Source organism: Acipenser ruthenus, chromosome 54 (genome assembly GCF_902713425.1).
Source record: "Acipenser ruthenus chromosome 54, fAciRut3.2 maternal haplotype, whole genome shotgun sequence".
Lineage (NCBI taxonomy): Eukaryota > Metazoa > Chordata > Actinopteri > Acipenseriformes > Acipenseridae > Acipenser > Acipenser ruthenus.
In genome coordinates this window covers 5,618,081-5,645,610 of record NC_081242.1, presented here as the reverse complement: position 1 = coordinate 5,645,610, position 27,530 = coordinate 5,618,081, and the positions used below count along the sequence as shown (strand labels likewise).

The following is a 27,530-nucleotide window of genomic DNA, read 5'->3' as shown; positions in this document are numbered from 1 at the left end:
GGGGGGGGGGGCGGGCAAGCATACAAGAACTAAAGCGCTTTCCATTTTCCCCCCTCGTAATGTATTTAATTCAGCTGAAACGTAATCATGACGTACAGCATTGCTAATCTCTTCGGTCGCTGTAGTGCTGTGAGTATCCAATCTTACTTTTTCATTGCACATTTTTTAATGATTTTTTATTTTTTATTTAACTAATATGTACCTCATTTGCAGTACAATCCCTAAACAGATGGATGACTTCTTTCTTTTTGCGTTTGTGGTTTTTTTTCGTCGTTTTCGTCTGATTTAGCTTTTTCTAGTGATCATCTTCAGCAATCTGTACAGCCGGTCGGTTTTAAAATTGTACAGGCGCGCACACACACACTTTTTTTTCATTCTTTCTTCTGTTTAAGAAGTAGCAGTGTTAGATACGAGAGGGTAGAGACGCGTGGGGGCTGGGGTATATACAATCACAGAACCCCGGAGAAGAACATCATACCCCTACACGTTTGAAGTACAGATATTTGAGTTCAAGGTTCCTAAGAAAGATGTCCGGAACGGGAGAACTTGATTAGAAAAAAAAAAAAAAAAAAAAAAAGGCTGAACTTTGTCGGAAGTGGGGGAAACTTAAATGAATGGTGTGCATTTATTCAAGTACTACATATGACATTCATCTTTGCATTATTATTATTATTATTATTATTATTATTATTATTATTATTATTATTATTATAGATTTCAATGTGTTTATTATTTTTTTTAAACTGGAGCGTAAGTGTTTTGAACATGTGTCGCTTACGTTTTTATAAAAGCTTTTTAATGTATTAATCGTGATAGTCCCAGTAGCACGGTAGTTTGTAGTGAGTGACCTAACAGTAACATCGCATGTATTTTACCCAACCCGCACAACTTGCTAGTTCAACGCAGTTGTATTTACAGAATACCTATAGGCGGGCAGGGAAATTGTGTATCTTTTAAGTTCGTCTTTCTGACAACTGGTTCATATTTTGCAACCATGCCGCTTGCTTGTTTGTGGAATAGCGATGCAGAGGGAGAGATGGTAACTCGCGGAGAAAAGGATACAAAATGAGGGCCATCATGCCACATTTTTGTAATCTTTTGTTCTAAATCCTCGCTGTGGTAAAAAAAAAAAAAAAAAAGCGAGGCAGCGATAGTGACAAGCAGTAGCACAAGGCATTGGCGCATTGCATTCGATTATTTAAATTGATTTCCATAAACGAATGTACAGTAATACTATAGAAGCGCTGGCTGCAAAACTCGATTGATGACTAGCTGTTTATATATATATATATATATATATATATATATATATATATATATATATATATATATATATATATAATGTGCTTAATTAATTTGCTGTGTTGTGTGATCTACAGAATGCACTTGACAAATATTTTCTAGTGTAAGTTGGTGCATTAAAAAAAAGGAAAAAAAAAGTTTTTTTTATTTTTTATTTTTACATATCGTTTTTGAAACTATAGAACCTCTGCTCCAAGTTATGTTTTTCTCCATAATATGTTATTGTAAGCAGTATAACAACCCCAAAATGCGTTTTATAAACTCGGTGGCTGTGTCGGTGTTTCTCCAGAGGCCCCAAGTGTGTTCACAGATACTGCTCAAGGTTTTTCTTTTACAAATGCATAACGGAATAGAAACCATTGCCGGTTTTTGTTTTCGTAGTAAATGTATTCCGAGATGATTCTGCCCATACAGTGAATGTATGTACCGTGATCTAACACACAGCTGAAGCATTGTTTTTCCCCTTTGTGTGAGTTCTGTTTTATTTTGGAAGTATTTGAGAGACACGGGGGTTAATATTAAAATAGAATCATCTGTGTCATAGCCAGAATTGTGCAATCCAAGTCTAGGGAAGTTTGCTGTCAACATTCCCTTCAGTCAAAATTTGTTAAATTCATCTTTTATGTGGGTATGAGATGTTGCCTTGACAAGGCGAAATTAAAAAACAAAAACAAACAAAACAACATTCATGATGTAACGGGCAGTGTTGTGTAATACTCTGTCCCCTGTTGGTGAAGTGAGAGGAGATTAAACGCTCTAAAACCCCAAATGCAGACGAGCCCAGCTCTTTTGCACAGTGGTTAAGACTCTCTGTTGCGGTGTGCGGTTTCACAGGTTCATGCCCAGCCTCAGCAAGGTGCAATTGTGCAGACAGAGACCGAAGGGTAGACACATTTCACCAGAGGAATGACCAAACCAAGCACCATTGAGTCCTTTTCTTAGAGAAGAATTAGGGAAGACGTGACAGAGGTCTTTAAAATCTTAAAAGGACTTGACATAGTTAACCCGAACCAATACTTTAAGCACAGCACAGAAACCAGGACCGGAGGACACACAGTTGGGAATTAAGTGGAGATAGGCAGAGGGAAGGAGAGAGTGGTGAGGGTACGGAATGGACTGCCTAGTCATTTTGCTGAGGCAGAATCACTTGGATCCTTTTAAGACCCAGTGACAAAGTTCTGAGATCAATCAGCTACCAGGAGCTGGGTGAGCTCTGGTGGGCTGAATGGCCTCCTCTTGTCCATAAGTGTTGTCGACCCTCGGGTGAAAACCGTTCTAGGCTAAAGGCTTGTTTATTTTTAAACTTCATACATTCCAGTGTTTTTAGCTTGCATGCCTCACTGTTGAAATGCATAAACTTAAATGAAGCACATTCTGTGTACAAAACTTTCCACAGATTCCCTATAGGCCTCTTTCCTGCTATGTGTAATTGTGTAAAAATGCCACTAAAATGGGTTGTACAATTAACATGAAGTATTAGAATACCCCTTTATTTTAACTTGGCTGGTACTGTGCCTGTGAAATGTCTCTGGACAGATATAAACCGAGTAAAAAAAAGAAATTTTCAAGACATAGTTGTGTATTTCCAGCCCTGACAATTCATATAATGTTCTTATAAGTATTGCCACTAAGATGATTCGAATAAATAATAAAGTCTTAAGAAATATTTGATAATATCATTACATTTCGGGATGCAGACATTAGTAAGAAGCAAGAAAGACATTTCAGTGTTTTCCTGGACGTTTAAATCTTTGCTATAGTTACAGTTTCAGTGGTAACTTCAGTTTTGCCTTTCTCCATGTATAGTATGGTTTTAAAGACTAGAACTATGACAACATGAGTATTGCTTTACTGTGCTGTATCCTTGAATTATTATCCAGATTGAGGGTGTAGATAGCAGGTGTGCACATTTATTAAAACCATTGAAAACTCATTTTCGGTTACAGACATTTCAGGCTTACGAACCGACTCCATTCTCAAGGGGTTCATAACTCAGAGCTGCTACTGTAGCTGTTTAAGTAGTGCTGTCACAGTCGTTTAAATAAAGGTGGATGGTTCAAAGAGGTTTTTAAGCTAACACTGATGAATGTGGTGTTTGGACTCCCGTACTAGTTGGATCAGTCTGTGATTTATATTCCCTACACTGACTGCTGCAGCTAATGGGGTGTCAGGTGAGAGAAGGAAAGTTCAGGGAAAGGTGAAACCAGGGAAATGAATTCAAGCTGTAGGGAACTCCACTGTGGCTAACAGTTCAAGCCACGATTTACAACCAGAGAGCGAAACACACGCAGCAAGTCGGATATCTTTCTATCCTTTTTTTAAAGTACTATGCTTGCAGCTGTCCAGTCAAACCAATTTAGTACCACTCTTGTCAATGTCACCTCCCTCCTTCTTCTTTTCTGTACAGAAACAAAAAGAGTCTGAAAAGAAGGAACCAGGCATTAACAGAAAGGGACAGGTTATATAGATAGAAAAAAGGGTCAGCAATGTTCAGATATATTTACAGGTGGCCAAGTTAAACACAATCTAGGTAAACTTGGCACCCTATTTTGGGTGCCAAGTCGGAACTAGCTGGTTCTTTTGCATTGAGGTTAAGATGCTTGGTTGTGGTCCTGGGGTAGTAAGTTTGCAACCTCTTACATAAGTCATCTTTTTTATGAAAAAAAAGATTAAAAAAAAGTGTCTACATGTTTGTTGTTGGTCTACAGCGATGGCAAGGGATATCTGTCTCGCTCTCTCGCTCTTTCTCTCTCTCCCTCTCTCTTTCTCTCTCTCTTTCTCTCTCTCTCTTACTACCTTGTTACATAGTGTGAAAGCAGTGATTTTTCTTAAGTACTGACCAGTCCAGATCAGCGTTAACACATCAGTCAGCTTTGTTTCAATTCCCGATTTATTCCTGCTCCAACCTTCGTGGAATTTGGAGTTTCAGATCCATTTACAAAACGTTATTTCTTGTATTTAATGAAAGAACTGGAAGACAACCAAGATAAACAGTAAAAGTACTTCAGCAGCTGAACTTTCTAGCTGTCAACAGAGTTTGTATTAAGAATTAAAGTGAGAAATGAGAGATTTGACTGATAGCTTCTGCACTGTAGTTCTGTACAGGGTTTTATGTTAGTGTTATATAGTGCGGTCCCACCAGCATTGCCCTGTGTACAGTACAACGAGGCTCTGCCCAGCACATAGCAGGCAATGCTAGCACAGTAGATTATAAATTCATATAAGAACATAAGAACATAAGAAAGTTTACAAACGAGAGGAGGCCATTTAGCCCATCTTGCTTGTTTGGTTGTTAGTAGGTTATTGATCCCAGAATCTCATCAAGCAGCTTCTTGAAAGATCCCAGGGTGTCAGCTTCAACAACATTACTGGCGAGTTGGTTCCAGACCCTCACAATTCTCTGTAAAAAAGTGCCTCCTATTTTCCCATGACACGCCACTCATTTCAGTCCCCAGCAGTGTTGCAGGAGGGAGCATGAACTGGATACACTGTGATGTTCAGAAGAAAAATTCTCTTTTTTTCTGGTGAGCGGAGCAGAAATTGAAAAATTCCCCAGCTGATTTTCCTACCATGTGCGAATAAAAAGAATAGCAAAAAACAATCGGGAATATGTTGAAAAATAAATTGCTGCGCTGTGGACAACACTGGACACAGCAAAGGTAATGTGTTTCGTATAAGCACTGCAGGGGGTTCCGGAACAATCTTTCTAAACAGTAAACCTGAGTACCAGCATTAAAACACCACCCTTTCTACAATCTGAAAAAACGTTCTGTTGGATAGGCAGTGTCTGTTACACCATTTAAAATTAAACAAGTGCCAACACATACTAACATAGTTAAACGGTTTTACAAACAACCTCTGTTTTCTCAGCTGGCTCTTGGTAACCATGCTAATTAGCTCCTCAAAATGGGGATAAAAACAAACAAAAAAGCAATAATGGGTTTGAAGATGAGATTCATGTCCTCGGTAGAGGTGGCATACCCACTGTACTTTGTTCACAGAGTCAAGCAGTGTTCATTGTGGGAGGAAGCTTGTGTACCTACTGCAAAAACAGGCTTTTGGGGAATGTCAACAAACTAGGCCTGCTTTCTGAAAAGGAGTTCAAAGGCAAGGCAGAACTATGGAGTCATGTTCTTAATAGACAAGTTTTGTATACAGTAGTGTGCAAATGTATTAGAACACAACAAGATATGTCATTTCTATCCTTTATATACCTACCTGCATGAAAACACCTCGGGGTGAGAATTTCAATTTCCGATCAGTAATCAGTGATATAGAAACAATAGGCACCCAGGTGTGAAAACGTTAAACCATTTTGTGCTTGAATTAGGCATCTTAAACAACTTTTAAAAAGTCTCATGCATTTTACCATTTGTGGCTATGTGTTCCTTTTCTCTTACTATTTTAAATGTATTGCATGCGTGTCCTATTAAAGTCATCAATTCAATTAGGCAATCTGCGGTTTGATTTCATACGCACAACAAATCAAAACAACAGAAGCAATGGGGAGTTCTAATAAATGTGCACACTGGTGTATATCTAGAGAAGTGTTTGACTGAGAGTGACAAAACTCGCCAAGGACCTTGGTTAGCATGTTATTGAGTGTAATCTGGAGGTGTAGGATACTGTCTGTTTGACTTACCGTCTGCCTGTAGGTCAAACTCTGCAAGACCTGCCCACTACCTTGAAAAACATAATTGTGACAAACAGAGAGAAAGAGAGAGAGAGAGGTTTCTCAACAGACCATCACAATCGGAAGCAATGTCAGCAACCTGCTCCCTAAGAGACAGAGACGCAAATTTTATACAGATCCATTTACAGAATTGTATACAGATATTTATAACAATCTCAATAAACGCAGGAATGCAGTTTTGAGTGCCTGTGATCACAACTCTCAAATGGCTTTTACTACTAAAAGAATGCGTACAGGAAAGTATGAGGACTTGGAAGAGAACTTAAATCGGTTTAAATTTGCACGTGATTGTTTGGTTTGTTAGGTTACTGGTGAATTTATGATAATGTCAACCCCCCTTAATGTATGCTCAGTTGCTTTGAAGGGATATCATGGTTGACTGTATGTGTGTGTGTGTGTGTGTGTATATATATATATATATATATATATATATATATATATATATGTAGATAGATAGTTAGATATTTATATGCTGTTTTACAAATAAGACGTTTCTAGAATGTCTGCCTGGGAAGAACCTACTTTGAGAACCAATGCCTTTGTGTATATCTAAGGCTCTTATTCAATTATGACAAAACAAGGGCTTGTCTTTAAGAGTATCATAATATGGGGATGCCCCTCTGTATGTACACACGTGACTCATGCATTTACTCATCTGTGAGAGATTCAAAGTGTTAAAACACTCTCAGTGCGGGCCGAGGCAACCAAACAGTTCTGTTTTTTGTTAAACCAGTTTACCAGGGTACGTCTCATCCAGTATGGATTAGCAACTGGTATATACAAAACTCTAAAGTGTGCCTTTCATATGGATGTCTATACATCCACCCCCACTTTGTCCCCCATTGGGGATATGCAGAACTCTAGTGGCTATACTGTTACCGATGGTTTGGTATTGCTAATAATAGCAGCGCTTCTGTTTCACAGACAAGAGCAGCTATACTGTTTTGTATTTACTACAGAACAAACATTATACAGTTTTCTGTATGACAGACTACAGAAAACATGCATTGCTTGGAATTTCTATCTACAGCACCTTGGCTTTCATAGTTGTTTGGTTTTAATATCTAGTACCAGTGTTTTTGTTTTCTTTATCTTCTTCCTCTTCCCTGTTGCATCTTGATAGGGGTGCTTTCCCCTGGTAAGACGATGGTTGGCCAGCTTGTGGCACCAGCTGATGTGATTAGCATTCCCTGGCAAGCGGCCAGTTGGCCCGTGCCCCAGTTGGCAGGGCTGATGGGTGCAGATGGAGAGAGATGAGGATACTGCCGCAGTTCAGTTTGAGCGAGAGGGGGAGGGGAGCGGGAGAGAGAAAGGGCACTGCCAGCCAAATCTGCCTTCGAACAAAGAGCCCAGGTCTGTGTCGTTGTAGATGTTGTTATATTTGTAATTTGTTTTCAATAAAGCAGGCAGAGCTTGGCAAAAAAAACAAAACAAACAAAAAAAAAAACACCACTCGCCCAAACAAATATACATTTAGATTCCGTTTGCGGGTTATATTGAAATGGCTGATATTTGTTTTACAGTGTTGCTCCTGGCATGACTGGAAGAAGCAGGGGTCTTAATAGTACTTTAATGGATATGTTCCACTACAGGTTCATTCAATTTTTAGGGTGGTGAGGGAGGGAGCAGTTTAGTCTCCATGCCTCAAGTCTGCCCTGGACTGGAGGGAGCACCCTTTCTCTTAGGGTGGTGAGGGAGGGAGCAGTTTAGTCTCCATGCCTCAAGCCTGCCCTGGACTGGAGGGAGCACCCTTTCTCTTAGGGTGGTGAGGGAGGGAGCAGTTCAGTCTCCATGCCTCAAGCCTGCCTTGGACTGGAGGGAGCACCCATTCTCTTAAGGAGTAATTGTGCCAGCTTGTCAGGTAGTTGTGTGGGAGGGTGGGTGGGGGGATAGAACAGGCTAACGCCAAAGCCAAGAGAGCATGCTTGGGGGGAGTCATTGAAACGAACCGAATTTGAGTTCTTGCTGTTTTTAATAAAGGTAAAAGTTTTACTTCAACAGGCTGCGGTAACACTTGCCAGCTTGTTTTCCTGCCATGAAAGGTCTGCGTGCCAGATGAGTGCGAGGCTGGTATGCTGTGAATCTGAAGCATTTCGTTGAGTGCTGTGAGAAACCGGACGGCTTTGTTAGTTTGTTCTGTCATCGCTGTTTGGAACAGAAGTTCAATTCTCTGGTTCAGTGTTGCTCATTGTATTGAGGTCCCAGCAGGAACTCTGCAGGCTGGTTAACGCACTTGCCCTTCACCTCCTGGTTTGAGTGACTGCAGTCGGTGGACATTAGCCCACATAACAAAACCTGTCTGTGTCCAGGGCAGGCTTTAGGCATGGAGACTGAACTGCTGCCTCACCCCCTAAGAGAAAGGGTGCCCCTTCCGTCCAGTTTTGTTCACCTTCTCAACAAATTCCAAACACTTGCCAGTTTCTAGTTAAAATTTCTGTTGAAATGTATTTTACGCCACAGTAACACAGAAAGTGAAATAGCTGCTGGTGGTACATACTAGGAGGCGTACAGCAGTATCACCCTATAGAATTAACTAATTTAGCTTCATAAAGTCAAATGAAACCTGTTGAATAATGTAACATGAACATATTGAATTATATGCAGCTTTGTAGTTTTATACTTAAAGAAAAACTGAATGAAAAATTTGACATTTCAAAATCTAACATGAATTACTGTACTACTATTATGGCTTCCGGTAGACTTTTGCAATATAATTTTGTGGTTTCCTTGATTACATGATGTTAAAAAAAAAAAAAAATCTAAGTTATGTTCATATATAACATATATATTTAGCTCAGAGAGCCAGCTGCCCAGTGTTTCGGTATGTTGTACATAGCTTTCTCAAGGGAGCATGTGTTTGGAGGTATTTATAGGTTTGTATTTACACACTTTGCATGTGCCATTGCAAGTATTTTTAGAACCTATTCTGTCAATTATTCTTTTATGGTTACTGTGAACTAAAATATCACCTAAATTAGCCGCTCTTTTGAATGCTACAACTGGGGCCTTAAGAAATACTTTTTTCAATTTTTCTGACTTATGTAGAATCCGCAAGTGTTTCTAAACTGTCTTAGAAATATTAAGGAAAAGTTTAGAGTAAGTCATTACTAATGGGACTCTTTTGACCGTTTTATCTCTCTTTTTGTAATCCAGTAGATCATCTCTTTTTAGTTTATCTGCTTTTCTTAACTCCGTCTCTAATTATTTCTTTGTATCCTCTTTTTTCAAGATTTATTTTTAATTCATTTCTTTGTTTTACATAGTCACTTTCTTTTGAGCATATTCTTCGTATTCTTATTCCTAGACCCTTTGGGATTGCCCTTTTAGTGTGTATTGGATGTGCAGACGACATGTGCAAATACTGGTGCGTGTCTTTTTTAATTATTTTTTTTTTAATTATGTCTCAATCCTAAAATTCTAGGTGATGCAAAACTTTTGGTCACAGTGATTCTGAAACCGGGGGGCACGCCCTTCAAGGGGGGGCACGCCTTTTGAGGGGATGGGGACGGGGGGGGGGAATTAAGTGGAGATTGACTTAGGACAGATGGAAGGAGACACTTCTTCACACAGAGTGGTGAGGGTATGAAATGGGCTACCTAGCCATGTTGAGGCAGAATCACTTGGATCCTTTAAGCACAGATTGCCTGACTGACCTCCTTTTGTATTTACATTTTCTTATGTTCTTACGTAACCAACCCCAAGTGAAAAACCACCTTGGTCAAGGGATGCATGCTGCACACCAGTCAGTAGAATCCCTATAGATTATTTGCTTGCAACTGCTTTTCTCTTTCTGTGCTGCCTGTGCTTCTCTCCCCCTCTGTGAATCTGGGCGGTCTCGTTGGCTGCAGTAGTGGGACGATTTGCCGTTGTTTCCTCTGGAAGTCTTTAAACAATTAGCACTGACCTCAGGCCAGGCACTCCGAGGTTTGGGAGTGTTGGTGCAGTCTGCCAGCACTGCTCGTGTGCTGCTTCTCTCTCTCTCTCTCTCTCTCTCTCTCTCTCTCTCTCTCTCTCTCTCTCTCTCTCTCTCTCTCTCTCTTCTCTCTCTCACTCTCTCTCTCTCTCTCTGCTAGAATCCCCAATGAAGAGAAGCTTGGCCAAAACAGGAGGGAACGAGAAGGGTCTGGGAGTTTCTTACAACTGGCATCCTTAATATGTACTGTGATGTTCAATAGTAACAACAGGGCAATGCTTTGGAAAGCACAGTCGAAGTATCATAACGGGTACGACTGTAAACTAAGGTTTGTTAGCGAGTGGTAAAGGGTAAAAATGTAGTTTTTGATAGGAACCATTTACGCTGGATGCAATGGGGTGACACTGAAGGGATGGTGTCTATTTTTGCAATTTTGTCACGCGGCAGCTAGGCAACTGACAAATCAGAGAAGAGTTGCTTATCACATGACACGCTCCTGTCGCCACCGGTGTGATAGGTAGTGTCGCAACCAACACTTAAAAAAATTATTACTGTACATACACAGTATAACAAACACAGTAATGCCTCAGCAAACTTTAAACAACAATGCCTCAACAAAATCTTTACCTCTTATTAACACAAGCCTGTTTAACCCATTCCCATAGAAATACCTTCTCTTGTTCACACTGTACCTGCATGCAGGATTCAGGCTCTTTCTGCTGCAGTCAGGAATGGGCAACGTTTCTTTTTAGAGTGTCTGATAGTTTGCCTTGCGATTGTCAATTGTTCACTTTGCTTTTTTTGGGTTGGTTTTGGTAAACGTTCATCTTTTTTGATAAGCGCCAATTTTCTTTCAAGAGCTAGCTCGTTTTGTGGACGTGTAGACGTGTATGCTGTTCAACAAGGGAGCTGTTCAGAATGGTGCTGGCTGGACATTGTTATTGTCATTATTATTTAGTCATTTAGCAGATGCTATTGTCCAAAGCGACTTAGAGACTAAGGGGTGAACTATGCATCACAACTGCTGCTGCAGAGTCACTTCCAATAGGACCTTGGCTTTATGTCTCATCCGAAGGACGTGTGAGTATATAGACAATGTCTTGCTTTTGTTTTTTTGTTTGTGTTTTTTTTTAATTTTAGAGTGACCAATTATTATTTTTATTTATTTTCCCCCAATTTGGAATGTCCAATTATGTTTTTTCTCATCACCGCAGCGAGTCCTCACACAGCACAGACGTTCTGGGGGCGTGTGAGCGTCCTCCGATCTCACAAACTTAAAGCCAGAATCGCTTTTACACCGACCAATCCAGAGCAGAGGTGGGCGGGGCTACCGATCCTGGAGCACAGAGACCAGCCCTGCTTCTTATCGACTCTGAATGTGCTCGGTGTCTGGCCAGTAGGGTTTGCTGTTTCGCGATGAGGAGAAGCAATCCCTGTCGGTTTCCCACCCCCCACCCCACTTTAAGAGCTGATTTAAGGATTATTATGGATGATTGATTGTGTTTTTTACCTCTTATTTATTGTGTTTGAGGTTGTTTGCTGTGGTGCTGTGAGCCTCTTGCCAGGTCAACATTGTAAATGAGAATTTGTTCTCAGTTGACTCATCTTGATAAATAAAGGTCTTGATTGATTGGTAGAGCAGAAGGGAAACGGTTAGTACATTTTTTTTTCTATACAGATCCCCTGTAGTGTCTTTGAACATCATTTGAGAATGCTACTGTATGTTTAGCATTCTGTGATATCGTTCTACCAGTGGCAGCCCAGTCCATGCAGTTCCATTGAAGACAGTTTGGTTCAGACTTTTTCCTGATGTCAGATTGCTTTGAGTGTTGCAGAGCAGTACAGAGTGAATTCCCTGGGAACTGACTGCGTTCCTACAGGAAGGGTGTGCGGGGAAACAGAACTGCTCTCGCCCATCCTGTCACAGGAGAACAAATGCCTTTCTGTACACTGTTTACAAAACACACTGACATGTTCTGTTTTCATTATTATTATTATTATTATTATTATTTAGCAGATGTTTTTATCCAACAGGACTTACTTAGGGGGTGAACTATGCATCAACTGCTGCTGCTTCAAATAGGACCTTGTTTGTTGTACCTCTCATCCGAAGGACGGAGCACAAGGCGGTTCAGTGACTTGCTCAGGGTCTCACACGCACAGCTAGTCAGTGGCTGAGCCGGGATTTGAACTGGACCACCAAGCCTCCTCCTCATGCCAATGTTCTGGCAGTTTCATTGTTAAAACCTGCTCAGGTGCTTTTTAAAATTGAACCTTCAATGAAGATGTACTGGTTGTACTGGTTGACCAAAAGTTTTGCATCCCCTAGAATTTTAGGATTGAGACATAATAATAATAATAATAATAATAATAATAATAATAATAATAATAATAATAATAATAATAATAATAATAATAATAATATGAACATCATTTAGATCTTTTATTAAACATCATGCAATTAAAAGAAAATACAGCATGATTTTGCAAAAGTCTACTGGAAGCCATTATCGTAGTACAGTAGTATTTCATGTTCGAGTTCGAAATGTCACATTATTTTTTTTTTTGTGTCAGTTTTTGGAAAACTACAAAGTGGTGTGTAATTCAATATGTTAACATTATTCTGTAGGTTTCATTCGACTTTATAAAGCAAAATTAGTTCATTCTATAGGGTGATGCTACACCTTTGGCCACAGCTGGACCAGAGGACACAGCTGGAAATTAAGTGGAGGAAGACAGAAAGGAGACGCGTCTTTACACAGAGAGGGGTGAGGGGATGGAATGGGCTGCCTAGTCATGTTGTTGAGACAAAATCACTGGGATCCTTTAAGACCCGACTTGACAGAGTTTTGAGATCAATCAGCTGCTCGGAACCGGACGAGCTGAGTTGGACTGAATGGCCTCCTTGTTTTCTCGTTTGTTGAAAACAAAAAACAAAAATATTATAAAGCATAGCAGAGACGGGAAACATGGTACAATTGCAGGTCTTAGAATCCAGGCACCCCATTATATACATACTGAAGCTTTTATAACTTTGCAAAAATGCATCCTTATATTATGATCTTTACCACCTACTTTATAGTCATACATCTCTACCAACTTCTGGTAGACTCCCATGCACTTTGTATTGGGAAGTCAATTGCTGTTATTGATTATTAACTAATCAGATGAAAATTTTAATTTAAAAACACATTTGGATGAAACAAAAATACACATGTGTGTTCTTGCCTGGTAGAGCTGATTTGGAGGTACTGTCTTCTAAATGACTGTCAGTGATTATTTGTTAGCCTGATGAATGTTCCATGTCGAGGCTGTGTGAATGGGGTTGCACTGTTCAGATTGTCTCTGCACATGGGTGTGGAATATCAATGGGTTTCTGACATGGAGAAATAAAGGTCGCTCTTGATTTTGAATGCGTTCTGCTTTTCGTTTCAGAACAAGAATGCTGCTGGGGCTAAAGGCAGTCTAGAAAACAGCATACACCGTCTGCACTGTGTGACACATCTCATCCAATCAGCACGCTGGGTTGGAGCATGTGACCTGGATCTTTGCAGTAAGTAATCACAATGGATCAGATATACCGTTCCCCTAACCCTGTTTTGCATATTCTTTCTGTATGTCACGTCTGTGTTTTGGCTACTGGTGAGTTTAGTGTTGTGAAGTGAACATTCCCAGCCTCCCATTCAGGTCTCTCTGAAAAAGAGATTAGGGGAGTAAATTAGCCAGGCTGCTTGTTACCAGTGGCAGCTGTTTTTATTACCTATGTCTTAAAGAGTAAGCAGCGGGGTTCCGAAAAAATATAGCGTTATACGTCCCCACTTGTTGCTACAACTGTTTAAATAACGTACCTGTCACCTTTCTTTTCATTGTTAACATCCTGACAACTTTTTTACTCTTAAAACTTTAAAGTCTGTTTCAAAGCTCTTTTATTATTATTATTATTATTAATTTCTTAGCAGACGCCCTTATCCAGGGCGACTTACAATTGTTACAAGATATCACATTATTTTTACATACCCATTTATACAGTTGGGTTTTTACTGGAGCAATCTAGGTAAAGTACCTTGCTCAATGGTACAGCAGCAGTGTCCCCCACCTGGGATTGAACCCACGACCCTCCGGTCAAGAGTCCAGAGCCCTAACCACTACTCCACACTGCTGCCCTAAATGGTTGTAGCAACACAAGGGGATGCGTATTGCTATATTTTTCAGAACACCCCTACTTACCCTTTAAGAGATAAAAAGTTTAAGGATAGTAAAGTTGTTCTGTTAACCAACTCTCTAGCCCCAACAGTTCAATACCTTTTACTGTATAATCTCTTATCGTAAAAAGCAAACTTACCTTAAAGTCAATCAATCAATCAATCAATCAATCAAAACCTTTATTTATCCAGGTGAGTCAACTGAGAGCAAATTTACAATGTCGACCTGGCAAGAGGCTCCCACCACCAAAGCAAACAACATCAAACACAAGAAATAAGAAGTGAAACAAAACACATAGTCAATCATAAAACATAAAATATAAAACTCGCAGCAACTTAGCAAACAAACGCAGCTGAGATGTAATTCAGATTCTTGTAATGGTACTGGTATGGAACAACAAATTATATATACATGTATAAAATTTAAAAAAAACAAAAAAAACAGACATGTATTTCACTGTGTTGCCTCTACAATAGGCAGAACATTGCCTGACCTTACAGATTTATATTTATTTCAAGATTTGTTTTGCTTCACTTATGATTATGCTCAGCTAGCACCTTGTAAAAATAAGATCATTAAAATCTCAAAATAAATGCATAACTCTAAAATGTGGGAGGGTGCACAGACTGAATGATCCCAGATTCTTATCTCTATCTCTCTTTTCTTCAGAGAATGGAAATGTCTTCAGACTGCTTCCCAGCTCTCCCTGAGCTCGACGCACTTGCCCCTCCCAAACAGCAGGAGGCGCTTTCCCCACTCTCCCCGGAGGAGCCACTTCCTTCTCCCCTGATCATGCAGGAGTGCAGCCCTGAGGCGATGTCCCCTGAGGACAGAGAGACACTGGAACCCTTCCCCCCTCACCCAGCTTTCTTCCTGGGGGAACCAGATGAAGACCCAAGCTTGGACAGCCCTGAACCTGAAGAGATCCTCGCTCTGGGGCTCCAGAATGCCTGCCCCAGCCCGCCAGGGCCCCTCTCATTAGGGGTGCAGGAAGGCAGCCCGGTCCCTGCTGGGATTCTAGGCTTTGGCATCCCTTGTTTCAGTCCCAGGGCTCTGGAAGCTGCCATGTCCTTGGATGGTGACCGGGACCCCAGCTTCGATGACGAGTTGGATCTCCAGCAGTTCCACAATGGCCAGGGGGGCGTGGCAGACTCTGCGGACAGCGAGTGCAACCCCAGGAGGGCGCGGAAATACCCGTGCAGGGTGTGTGGGAAGCGCTTTCGCTTCAACAGCATCCTCTCGCTGCACATGCGCATCCACACGGGAGAGAAGCCCTTCGTTTGCCCCTATTGTGGCCACCGGGCAGCCCAGAAGGGCAACCTTAAGATCCATTTAAGGATCCACAGGCCAGACATTGGGGCCACTGGTGACGACGAGCCAGGAGACTCAGGAATGAAGCCGAGCGAGGAAAGCCAGATCCTGGTGGAGTTGGTAGAAAGAGCCAGCCAGAGAGGTCAGAGTCTTACCAAAGATATTGAAACTCCTCCCCCAATCCCTCTAGCTGTTTTATCTCCTCCCCCTCCCTCTCCCTCTCCCCTCACTCCGTCCGGCTTCCGCTGCACGTCCTGCAAGGGGAAGTTCCGTACTGCTGCAGAGCTAGCCCGCCACGTGAGGATCTTGCACAACCCGTACAAGTGCAGCCTCTGCTTCTTCTCTGCCGCCTTGGAGGAAGATCTGGTGGCCCACGTGGCAGGAGAACATCTCGCTGGATTAGCAGAACCAGCAGTCGCTGAGACTCCCGCGATTGCCTCCGCTTCACAGCCACCCCCGGCAGTTGTGCTTCCTGCTTTCAAATGCGAGGTGTGCGGCCAGGCCTTTACCCAGTCCTGGTTTCTAAAGGGACACATGCGGAAACACAAGGATTCCTTGGATCACAAATGCCAAGTCTGCGGAAGAGGCTTCAAGGAACCCTGGTTTTTGAAGAACCACATGAAGGTCCACCTCAACAAGCTGGGACTCAAAGGGAATGCGGCTGGTGGTGGGAATCAAGGAAAAGGAGACTCCGGCAAGGCAGCCCGGGGGCTCACAGGAGAGCAGGCCTATGGAGCCCTTTATTCTGGCCTCCTGTTGGCTGGAGGAAGAGGCAACCAAGAGCGTGAGGCTTGGAGCAAGCTCTTAGCACCAGGGCCCAGCGTTGGAGAAGCTGGGAAAAGCGCCCTTCTGGGTTACCTCAACCTTGGCCAGCCGTCAGAAGGTGGCAGCTGCGTGGAGCGCCTCCAAGCAGCTGCCCAGGTGGCGGAGATGGGCGGTGGAAGCCACGCGGTGTGGCAGCTGGTGGCTCGTAGCTTAGCAACAGGTCAGCAGCAGAAGAGCAGCTCGGTAGCAGGGGAAGCGGAGAAGGTCAGGGCCTACCTCGGTGGTCTCCTGGGAGGGGAGTCTTCAGCCCAGCCCCCCTGGGAATGCCCGGATTGTGGGAAGGTCTTCAGAACACTGCACCAGATCGTGGCCCATGCCAGGGTGCACGTCCGGAGGCCCCAGAATGGGGGGGAGGGTACAGCGCAGAGGGACAGAGAGGAGTGGGCACGTGCAGGATTGGCTTTCAGGCCCCTGGCTGCTCTCAAAGCCAGTGCCCAGGGTTCGAGTCAAGCTGGAGGGAAGCTTGGAGCAGCAGGAGGAGAAGGAGAGGGTACCTATCCCCCGCCCCTGTCTGTGTTTCAAGGTAAGAACAATTTCGGCTTGTATAAATATTATGGCTTCTACACATAACTAATTTCACCTCCAAACGGAATATATTTTTTATCCCTTTATGTAGAAATAAACTTAAATAAATAAAAGTACAAGCAGGGTTTAATGTGTGCGGCCTTGATAAAGGCTTTTGAAAAGCTTGTCGAACAGTGTGACCAGTTTCTTTTAGTCGAACTACAAATGGATATATGTTGCTCTGCTGATATACTTGTTATATATTTGACACCTGATTTTATGTTTTCTTAACAGGGTTGCAGGGTAGCTAGACACTAACCGGTGGTTTCACCAGTGCTTGCGTCACAAGCTGTGTGTCTGTATTCCTTACAGTAAAGGGCACTGCTGTGACACAGGGATGCCTTGTTTTTTTAGCATTCCAAGTTTTATTAATAGTGGCAGAATCTGCAGGAAGCTAGTAGCTATCAAGGGGAGCTCTGTGTTTTATTCTTTCTTCTTGACAGATAGTAACTGAGGCCAAAGGGGGCTGTTTTAGATGCAGTAACAAAGATTTAGGTTTTAAATCAATATACTATGCTTGTCCTGAATTTCTAAAGCTGAGGGAACATGAAACCCCTTTTTCAGGAACAGCGGCTTGAAACCTGGTTCCAGGAGACCGGGAGACCTAGTTTGAGGTTGCTGTATCAAACCCCAAGTCTCCCCGGTGTGCCGTGCAGGGGCCTGAAACCTAGTCTCCTGAAACCAAGCTCCAAGCCACAAAGTGGCTTTGTGTTCCTGCAGGTACGACTGCGCACAACTTTTGAATGGTAGTCACTTGTTGTGATAGTACTCTTCTTTTATCGTGTGCTGTCATCTTGTGGTAGCTGGTTGTAACAGCACAAATATTTATGCAGTGAAGCCAGCTGCTTATGGAAATGACTCAGTTGGGAATACCTTGAACTGGGATCAGTCAAAAAGAGAATTGAACAACGAACATGGAAAAAAACCACACATTACCTTCAGTGATCGCATAACTACAAGAACAACAACAACCACTCCCATTTCTACAGCGCGTATCATCACAAGGATCACACAGCACACACACTGACACACACACACACAATGAACCATTCAACAAAAAACGGTCAAATACAGAATTTGATAAAAACAAATTAAAAAAAGATTAAAAAAAAAAAGGATTTTCATTTACTGGTGGTTCATAATAAAGCCTATAATTGCCATAATTTCATAGCGTCAAAATATAGGACGCATAATTCTCCCCCTATGCTGTTGTCTCTGCTGAACCAAGTAGACCTGCTACTGTGAGGTTTAAGCATGAGCAATCAGGCAAAAAGGCAGGAAATCAGGTAGCTGTTGAATTAGTAATGCTACTGAGCACGTTTCAAAAATCCATTCAAAACAGATGATTTTTACAGGACTGAACAGGCCAGGGGCAGCCTCCAATCAGGGTCCACACTGTACTCCATTCCATCAGCATTCTCACATGGAAGTATTCTAAGCCCAAACGTAACCCTTTGCTGGGTCCTGTTGATATAAGATGCACACATACTTAACTGCATCCTTATTCACAGTTCTACTAAAATAAGTATTAACACAAATTAAAACACAACATGATACACTATTTACAAGCATGGACAGAGCACAGCATTCAATTACACATTCTCCTTTCTATTCAATGTATATTTAACCCTAACCTCTAAAATAAAGGGAGAGCAGGAGATAATGGGAGATTTGGTGATTGGGTAAGTGGGAAATATTTCTGGTATAAAGCTGTGACAGTTGATATATACCGAGAGAGAGAGAGAGAGAGAGAGAGAGAGAGAGAGAGAGAGAGAGAGAGAGAGAGAGAGAGAGAGAGAGAGAGAGAGAGAGAGAGAGAGAGAGAGAGAGAGAGAGAGAGAGAGAGAGAGAGAGAGAGAGAGAGAGAGAGAGAGAGAGAGAGAGAGAGAGAGAGAGAGAGAATGATAGGTTTTAGTTAAAGTAAAATAATTCCATCTAGGGTGTTTATGTGATGTCATAAACTACGAGAGCGTTAGGAATGGTGAATTAAACTGGGTAGATAATGAACTGCAAAAAATAATGTCTTTTTAAGGAAAAGGTGTTTCAGTGGGGTATGCTTTTTATTTTATTTTTTAGTTGCTGTCGGAGTCGAAGATTATTTGTCTCGCTCGCTTGTTTGGTGCTCCCGTTGGTGGAGGATGATTGTAAGACAGATTTCTTAAAAGTGCCAAAAAAAACACGAATTGTGGGTGTTGTCGAGTGATTTAAAACCAGACATTTTCTTTGAAAGTGGTCGGGGTGCACTGGAGTCATATGGGTCAAAGGTCAAGTATAATCTTCTAGACGAATATGCAAGTTTGACGTCACTACTGCAGTATTATGCCTTTTTTTTCGAATGGCTCAGGATGCAAATATAGACTTCATCCATGTATTATATATATATATATATATATATATATATATATATATATATATATATATATGTGTGTGTATATACAGTATATATGTATGTATGTATGTATATATATATATATATATATATATATATATATATATATATATATATATATATATATATATATATATAAAATATAATCAGTATAACCCAAAAGCAAAGAACCAGGGGACCAGTGATAGGGGGCCAGTAAGAGACCAGTGATAGTGGGCCAGTGAGAGAACAGTGGTAGGGGACCAGTGATAGGTGTGCTGTGATAGAGTTGCTCACAGTAATAAGCCTGCATTGACACTGATGTATGCCTGTGTGTGTGTGGCTCTGATGTACAGGAGAGAACGGGCTCCGAGATAACAGGCCCACCCCCGGCCCAGCGCAGCACGAGAGAATCAGAGGGGCTGCTGGGAAGGACTGTCCCTACTGCGGCAAGACCTTCCGATCCTCCCACCACCTCAAAGTGCACCTCAGGGTCCACACAGGTGAGCTCAGGCTTGCTAGCTTCTTGGATTGTCATCCGCTCCTAAGGATGAACTCAGAAACAGGGTTAGGGCTGGTTAGTGCTTCTTGCTGGCTTGTGATCTGCTCACATCTTAGAAAGATGATCTAAACTGCAGAGATAGGCCTGGCTGGTGCTTCGTTTTGAATTGTGATCTGCCTAGATCTGAGAAACTGCAGCTATGGCCAAAAGTTTTGCCTCGCCTAGAAGTTTAGGATTGAGACAATAAATAAAATAATAATAATAATTAAAAAAAAACTATATGAACATAATTTAGATATTTTATTTAACATCATGTAATCAAAGAAACAGCAAAATGATATCACAAAAGTCTACCGGAAGCCATAATAGCACTACAGTATTTCATGTTAGATTTTGAAATGTCAAGTTTTTCAATTGTTGTCAGTTTTTCATTACATATGTGGAAGACTAGAAAGTGGTATGCAATTCAATATGTTAACGTACTGATGCAAAACTTTTGGTCATAGCTGTAAGCAACAGGTTATTGAACCTGTTTTCAGCTTAGTGACATTCAGAACATTTATAGGTTTTATCAGACCTCTTAAGGAAATATAGCTGCTGTAAATTCACAGTAGCTGCATTATTGTGATGACTCCACCTATACATTTTGATTATGCAGGCATTTTTCATTTACTGCTAGATAGATGACCACTGTGCACATGTATTAGCACTCCCCATTGCTTCTGTTGTTTGGATTGACTATGAAATCAAACTGCTGGATCTGAAAATCTTGGAAAATTGTCTAAATAGTCAAATTAGTGATCGTCTAATTGATGACTTTAATAGGCCACACATGCAATTCATTTCAAAGAGAAAAGGAACACATGGTAAAATGCAAGACTTTTTAGAAGCTGTTTAAGATGCCTAATTAAAGCACAAAGTGGTCTAACATTTTCATATACGAGTGCCTGGTGTTTGCAGGTAGGTATGTAAAGGAATTAGATGACACGTCTTGGGCTGTTCCAATACATTTGCACATTACTGTACACTAAAATACTAACATTCTCTCCAAATGCTTGTAAAGCTGCGTTCAAGACATATAGGACTTTGACAGTGCTGCCATCTTGTGGTAGCTCGTTGTAATTGCTATCAGTTTCTTTGCTTAATACAACCTGCTTTTTTCACTGTGAAATGTACCCATTGCTGTGCCATATGCAAGTCCCCCTTGAAATTCCCCATTTCTAAAAGATTAGTGTAAGTATTTTTTTTTTTAAATAAAATAAATACAGCACAAGTTTTGATTTGCTGTAACTGAAAACCTGGGAAAATTGTCAAAATAGGGAAATTAGTGGATGTCTGATTAAACACATATCCGCAAATGGTGAAATGCATGAGACTTTTTAGAAGTCGTTTTAAGATGCCTTACAAATTGGCGTTATACATCACTCACCTAAAATAAACAGATTTATTTTAGATCCGACAAATAAAACAGGTGTCAATCATACCTAATGCTTTCCCTTTAAATACCAGCATCCTCAGATCAGCTCAACTGCACTGAAATAACCCAAAAACTGAGCGTCGAAACTAGTTTTATGATTATTATTATTAATTTCTTAGCAGATGCCCTTATCCAGGGTGACTTGCAATTGTTACAAGATATCACATTATATTTACATACAATTACCCATTTATACAGTTGGGTTTTTACTGGAGCAATCTAGGTAAAGTACCTTGCTTAAGGGTACAGCGGCAGTGTCCCCCACCTGGGATTGAACGCACGACCCTCCGATCAAGAGTCCAGAGCCCTAACCGCTACTTCACACTACTGCTGCCCTAATTAACAGGTTTCAGGGTGTTCCAATGAAGAACCACAGTCAAATACTCTAAAATGTGAGGGATCTATGATTTTGTGAACCCCTTGGAAAAATAAACATTGAAAAAAGAGCAAGCCTAGCTATAACATGTGTTTCTTTCAAAACTGCACTTACCTATATACCCTATATAGTGACTGGAAGTGAGAGTTACCACTTCGCACCTAAAAGAAGAGACCTCTGTGGTCTCAAAAGCTGGTGTATTTTTATACATCTTTTAGCTGATCCTTGTGAAAGACTATACAGTACATCCTGTGTGTGGTCCAGCATGACTTATCCTACTTTACTATAAAAATAAGAAAAATACAACAGAATTGAGCTTTAAATAAATGAACTGGTCTGCTGTTATTGTCTCATTTCCTAGGGGAGAGACCTTACAAGTGTCCGCATTGTGACTACGCTGGCACCCAGTCTGGGTCCCTCAAGTACCATCTCCAGCGGCACCACCGTGAACAGCGCAATGCCTCCGCAGAGGGGCACGCCTCGGCTCGGGACCTGGGCACCAAGAAGTCCACCCTCGGACGGGCAGATTTTGGGAGCCGAGGGCTAAGTGTGTCATCTGCTGCCAATTTCTCTGGAAAGACCATGTCTCCACAGTGGCCACCACCTCAGAGGACAGCCTCTACACAACCTGAGGACAAGCAGACTGGCCTGGCAGACTTCAACAAGGTGTTCCAGAGCCTTTCTGAACACAAGGGGGGGTTTCAAGGTTTCCAGGATCTCCAGGTATTCCGGAATCGCGCGAGAGAAGGCCCACAGGGGGGATCCAAAAGAGCCAAGCTTGTCCCTCTACCCAAAGTGTCCAGGAGGAAACCACAGACTACCAACAAGATCCCGGCAGCAACAACTAACGGCAGGGCTGAATTTGAGCCGTTGGACCTGTCCCAAAGGCCTTCGCAGGAGACTCCAGATGACGTAACCCTCCATCACTGCCTCTTCTGTCCCTTTACCACTTCTTCTGTTGAGCTCATGGCAATGCACCTTCAAGTCAACCACACTAGCAAGTCGAGGAGGAAAGAGAGGGAGAGGAGCCAGGAAGGGAGCCGGACCCGTGACCAGCAGACATCCTGGGCTGGTTACGGCTTGTCCCTGCTAGCTGCACGTGGGTGGAAGCCTGATAGGGAAAGAGAAGAGCAGCTGGACAACTCTTCAACTTCAGAGATGGATGTCAGCCAAGGTTCTTCTTGTGTGAAGGATGTCGGTCAAGCGAATGGGATGTTGAGGGAGTTCCCTTTGGAGGCATCTCCTGGGGCTTCTACAGTGGAGGACCTGGACTTTGGAGGTTTACCAAGAGAAGAATCAGACGAAGGAGAAGAGGAAGAGGAGGAGGAGGATGAATTTGAAGAAGACTTTGAGGGAGAGGAAGGGCAGGGAAGTATTGAAAATCATGGAAGACTCGGCAAAGTTCAAGAAGGTACAGCAGTGGATAACATTGTCCAATTTGAGGACGAAGGAGAACGTACTGAAGGCACAGAAGGGGGTATAGGAGAGCTAGAGGCGGATGAGGAAGAAGAAGACCCACAAAGAAAGAAAAAACAAATTGACAAAGCAGATGATCACAGCCCAAGTGTGTCTCCTGCATGGATTGACGGAGAAGAAGTAAGACCAAGACCCACATTGAAATATGAAGAAGGCCTTCTAGACCAAGATGATCTAGAAGATATGGAAGACCTGGAAGGATTGCCAAGACTGGAGACCCAAACAACAGACCACCCCCCCATGATGGTGGAGGAAGCAGGCGTCCAAGACAAGCAACCTGGTAGCCTTAGCTCTTAATCTGCAGGAAACCTTTCCTGAACAAGGCAAAGGGCCCCTTGTTCTTCTTCAACACAAGTGTTCCAACAGTTTGTGGAGGCCACCTGTAGCCTTTGCTAAACCTTTGTCTGTGTTTCATAATACTATGTGAGAACAAAGGCCTAAAGCCTACATTGTTTTGTAGTGTAGATTTTTGTGACAAAGGTCTAACTTGGAGCTAAAGAGTAAGCCTTGAAACCAGTATTAAAAGACTTTCTGAAAATGTAAAGAACCTTGGAGGAACCTCAAGATGGATACCCTCTTGCATAAAGCTATTTTGCAGAACAGTGTTTCTCAAATCTTTGAAGGGCATTGTTCATCCGTAAAATATTCAGTAATACTAAAATAAAATTATGTTTTGGAAAAGAGAAGGTGGGTTTTAGAACCACTGTTCTCGGGGCAAAGCAGAGCATGCTCTTGTTCATTCCATGGTTGAAGAATCCTGAATGTTTCTCAAGGTTCTCACTTTTACTGCGGAGCACACTAAGCTGTTTTTCGTCGTTCACACCAAGTGCCAGTATTAGGAGTGAAAAAAAAATTAACAAAACTGTCTGACTGCTTTTTCTTGAAGTAAATTCGCCAGATGCTTAAAAGCTTGGCTGAAAATGCTACAAGAAAGGGCACAAACATTTTCTGGAAAGTTGTGGATCAAAACCAGTTTGGAGAAGGGTTGAACCCCTGATCCCAACCACTAGGGCAGTCAGTAGTAAAACACCAACAACTCTTTAGAGACCCGGTAGAAACCTGTAGCTTTTTTTTTTTTGTGGAAAAAAAAAAAATTATAATAATAATATTGAAGACTGTTGATTGATTCGCTGGAAGCAAAGCACTGTGGACTGTTCTTTTATTTTGTATTTTGAATTTGTTTTTTGTTTTTTTATTGTGCGGCCTAGCCTTTTTAATCCAGGGTCCTCCATTGCCCTTTGGGAGGGAGATTCCTGGATTCTACAAAGCACTGTTAGGACTACATGAAGGGGAAGTTAATGTATCTGTATTTTGTTTCTTGTGAAAATGCTGTAGACAACAGCAGAATGTCAAAGCCTTTACGTCACAATAGAACCTCAGTCCGGAGAAACTCTTCTCAAAGAATGAAACTCTTCTCATTAATTTTGCCACCTTGATCTTAAAATAACCCACAGAAACCCAAGATACATGTTATTTCAAGCCTGAAACACTACTGAGCAGCTCTTGATACCCACAGGAATGTACACCCAAACCTGGAAGTGCTTGCTTGCACCAAGTGTTGCTGCTATTTTTCAAACAAGAAAATAAAAATCCTTCTAGGGACATAACAAAACAAGAACATAATATGCAAACGAGAGTAGGCCGGTCTGCCCATCTCTGCTTGTCTGGTAGCTGATTGATCTCAAAACTAAAACTGTGTTCACTTCGTTTCCAGCTGTGTCCTCTGGTCCTGGTACATAGCAGAAGAACTTTTTGGACCAGGTTATATTGAAAAGATTGCTAAAAACATTACAGCTCCTGGGAATCCCTAGCTCTCTTTAAGCATTTATTTTCAGGCTGTTTCCGATACACCCACAGATAGGAAGCTGATGTATCCAGAGGGATACCCCAGTGCTTAAAAACCTCTCAGTTCAGTAGAAAAGCTTCTTCTACTTGATTTAATGGTTGAGTATTTGGAGATACGATACGAGAAAGAAGCTTCGTTGAAGGCAGGACCACCGTCAACCCATTCCCCAGACCAAATTCTGTACAATGCTTTGAGGTTTCTTCTACTGAGGTTCTGTTGTGGATCGGTAAGTACTCCACTACAAAACGGGGACCAGCTGCATCAAAAAAAAAAAAAAATTCTTTGCACCTTAATCTTTATTGAGATAATAATTTCTTGCAAGATGCAGAAAGGATAAGGGATGGTTCAAGCTAGAGGTAGACACAGGCAATAAATCAGATACCCGAACTGAAAAATAGTTGGATATCTGGTTGCAGGTAATTTTCCTGTTTTTATAGTCTCTTTAGTATTGGAAACTATGAAAATCTAACCAGTGCTACAAGAAAAAAAAAACTTTCAGCTTCCCCTTCTACCCCCAGGAACTCGAGAGCAGATGTCATCAAGCTACCAACACAAAGGCCAGCCCTGCAGGTGTCTGCCCAAGCTCAAACTCTTGCATAATTAGCTGTTAACAGAAAAAAAAACATAAAGGAAGATCATAGTTCTGATTACAAATTGGGCTGTTTAATTCATGAATATAAGAACCGAGGCAGAGATAACATGTCTACAATTTAATATCATGAAATACATGGTTTTTTTTGCCCAAATTGCCCTTTTAGGATATCAGCAGTCAATTTTGTAAATAAAATAAGTCACATATATACAATGTAACTACAGTCAGCAAAGATCTGAGCAACTTTTCATATCTTTTGAAACGTATCGTATGTCAGGGATCGATGTAGATCTCAGTTATGTTCATTCAAAATCTTTCTACATCGGTATGATCATTACATTTTATTTTTGACTGCCCTTCAGTATCACTATAACAAGATGCTTGTGCACTTATTTGTTTTGACTTTTGCTTCCAGATAGGATTTTCCAACAGCGGTTTGAACACCTCTATCCCTTTCTGCTCCTGATTCCTTTGTATGTTGTTTTATGTAACAGGGAACAATAATTTTGGCAAATGCCAAAGTGCCTTGTATCGAAGCACTTCCTAGAATGTAGTTTTATCTCAAGCCAGTCTGTTCTTAGTTCCTTCCTTCCTTCCTTCCTCCCTCCCTGCGAGGGGGAACCAAACATGCCCTGGCCCCCAGCAGGAGGAGTACTTGCTTGCAAATCTTAGACTGTTGTGTCAATCTTCCGACGGGAAAGTGCCTACCCGTATGTATTTGTGAAAACCTTTCACGCCTCCATTCTAGCTGTACTAGTCACACTGACATTGTTTTGGTTCCTGAAGCATTGAATTCTCCAGTTTCCTCCTCGGCTCACTGGGGGATCATGAAGGGTATATATTGAACCGTGTCACTGAAGAGCCCAGACCGTTGAGTTATCATGGGTCCTCTGATTGTCCCGTTTATGAATGAAGGTCAGCATGGAATTAACTACTTTGTTACGCTATATATAAGGATGGGCCCGACCATGTTTCAAATCTTAACAGTGTTTACCATGTATTGGTTCCAAATACCCGCATTACATTCTACTTTGAACGTTACTGTTTAGATACAGTACGTGCCGAGATAGGCAATTGATCAGATTACCTGAACCCCTGGAGAGACAGCCCTCAGACTGATACACCTCCTGGAGGTATTAGAGGCTTCTCTGTCTGTGTCGCCTCCATGCCCTGTATTTGTACTATGTGGGCTTAGGACATGCGTGACTACAGTCTGTTTTTGTTATCGTACTAATCAATAGCATTGAGCCATTTAGCTGCTACTCCATTCAAGTGCAATCACCCACTAACCAATCTCTTTAACAAGGTTACCCTGGCTAACTGTTTACCATATTTCCTTTCCAATACATTTCTGCACATGCTTTATCTCTCCAAACATTTTAAACCTAAGTTACCTTAGAAACTCTACATATGCCAAAGTCATCTCCAGCAAACTGGTTTAACATTACCAACACATGTTCTCTCATATGATTACTGACACATTTCCACTCTACATGAGGGTCTCTATAGAAACCATTGGGTTCTTATACGATTAACTCATTCTTCATGAAGGCTCTCTATTATTCTGTTGGGTTCTCAATATTTAGGCTTGAGAACTCGATGGTTCTGTATAGACCAGATGGGAACCTTTTTTTGAAAATTGTTTGGAATATTGTGGGACCATACAGTATACTTAAACTAAAGTTATGTGTACCACTTTCCAGGTACCAGTGTACAGCAATGGCCAAAAGTTTTGCATCACCTAGAATTTTAGGATTGAGACATAAATATATTGTGTGGAGTAGTGGTTAGGGCTCTGGACTCTTGACCGGAGGGTCGTGGGTTCAATCCCAGGTGGGGGAAACTGCTGCTGTACCCTTGAGCAAGATACTTTACCTAGATTGCTCTAGTAAAAACCCAACTGTATAAATGGGTAATTGTATGTAAAAGTAATGTGATATCAATGGTAACAATTGTAAGTCGCCCTGGATAAGGGTGTCTGCTAAGAAATATATATATATATATATATATATATATATATATATATATATATATATGAACATAAATTAGATATTTTATTTAACATCATGTCATCATGTGATC

At 41.5% G+C, this 27,530-nt stretch overlaps 1 protein-coding gene across 2 annotated transcripts; it reads left to right on the top strand.

The window, feature by feature from the left end:
• Positions 1-16: 16 nt before the first annotated feature.
• LOC117398343 (zinc finger protein 219-like) lies at positions 17-25,181 on the top strand. 2 transcript variants are annotated; one of them, XM_033997337.3, is made up of 5 exons: positions 17-129; positions 13,344-13,461; positions 14,781-16,770; positions 19,536-19,682; positions 21,896-25,181. In XM_033997337.3, the coding sequence occupies exons 3-5, from the start codon at positions 14,784-14,786 to the stop codon at positions 23,305-23,307; spliced, it is 3,546 nt and encodes a 1,181-aa protein (XP_033853228.3). In that variant the 5' UTR covers positions 17-129; positions 13,344-13,461; positions 14,781-14,783; the 3' UTR covers positions 23,308-25,181. The 2 variants fall into 2 exon arrangements, with proteins under 2 accessions (XP_033853228.3, XP_058872887.1); XM_059016904.1 differs by lacking the exon at positions 17-129 and adding an exon at positions 559-617.
• Positions 25,182-27,530: the final 2,349 nt, after the last annotated feature.

Coding starts and splice junctions, on each gene's coding strand:
- LOC117398343 (XM_033997337.3), top strand. CDS start 14,784: ATGGAAATGTCTTCAGACTGCTTCCCAGCTCTCCCTGAGCTCGACGCA. Junction 16,771..19,535: donor GCCCCTGTCTGTGTTTCAAG/GTAAGAACAATT, acceptor TCTGATGTACAG/GAGAGAACGGGCTCCGAGAT. Junction 19,683..21,895: donor GCACCTCAGGGTCCACACAG/GTGAGCTCAGGC, acceptor CTCATTTCCTAG/GGGAGAGACCTTACAAGTGT.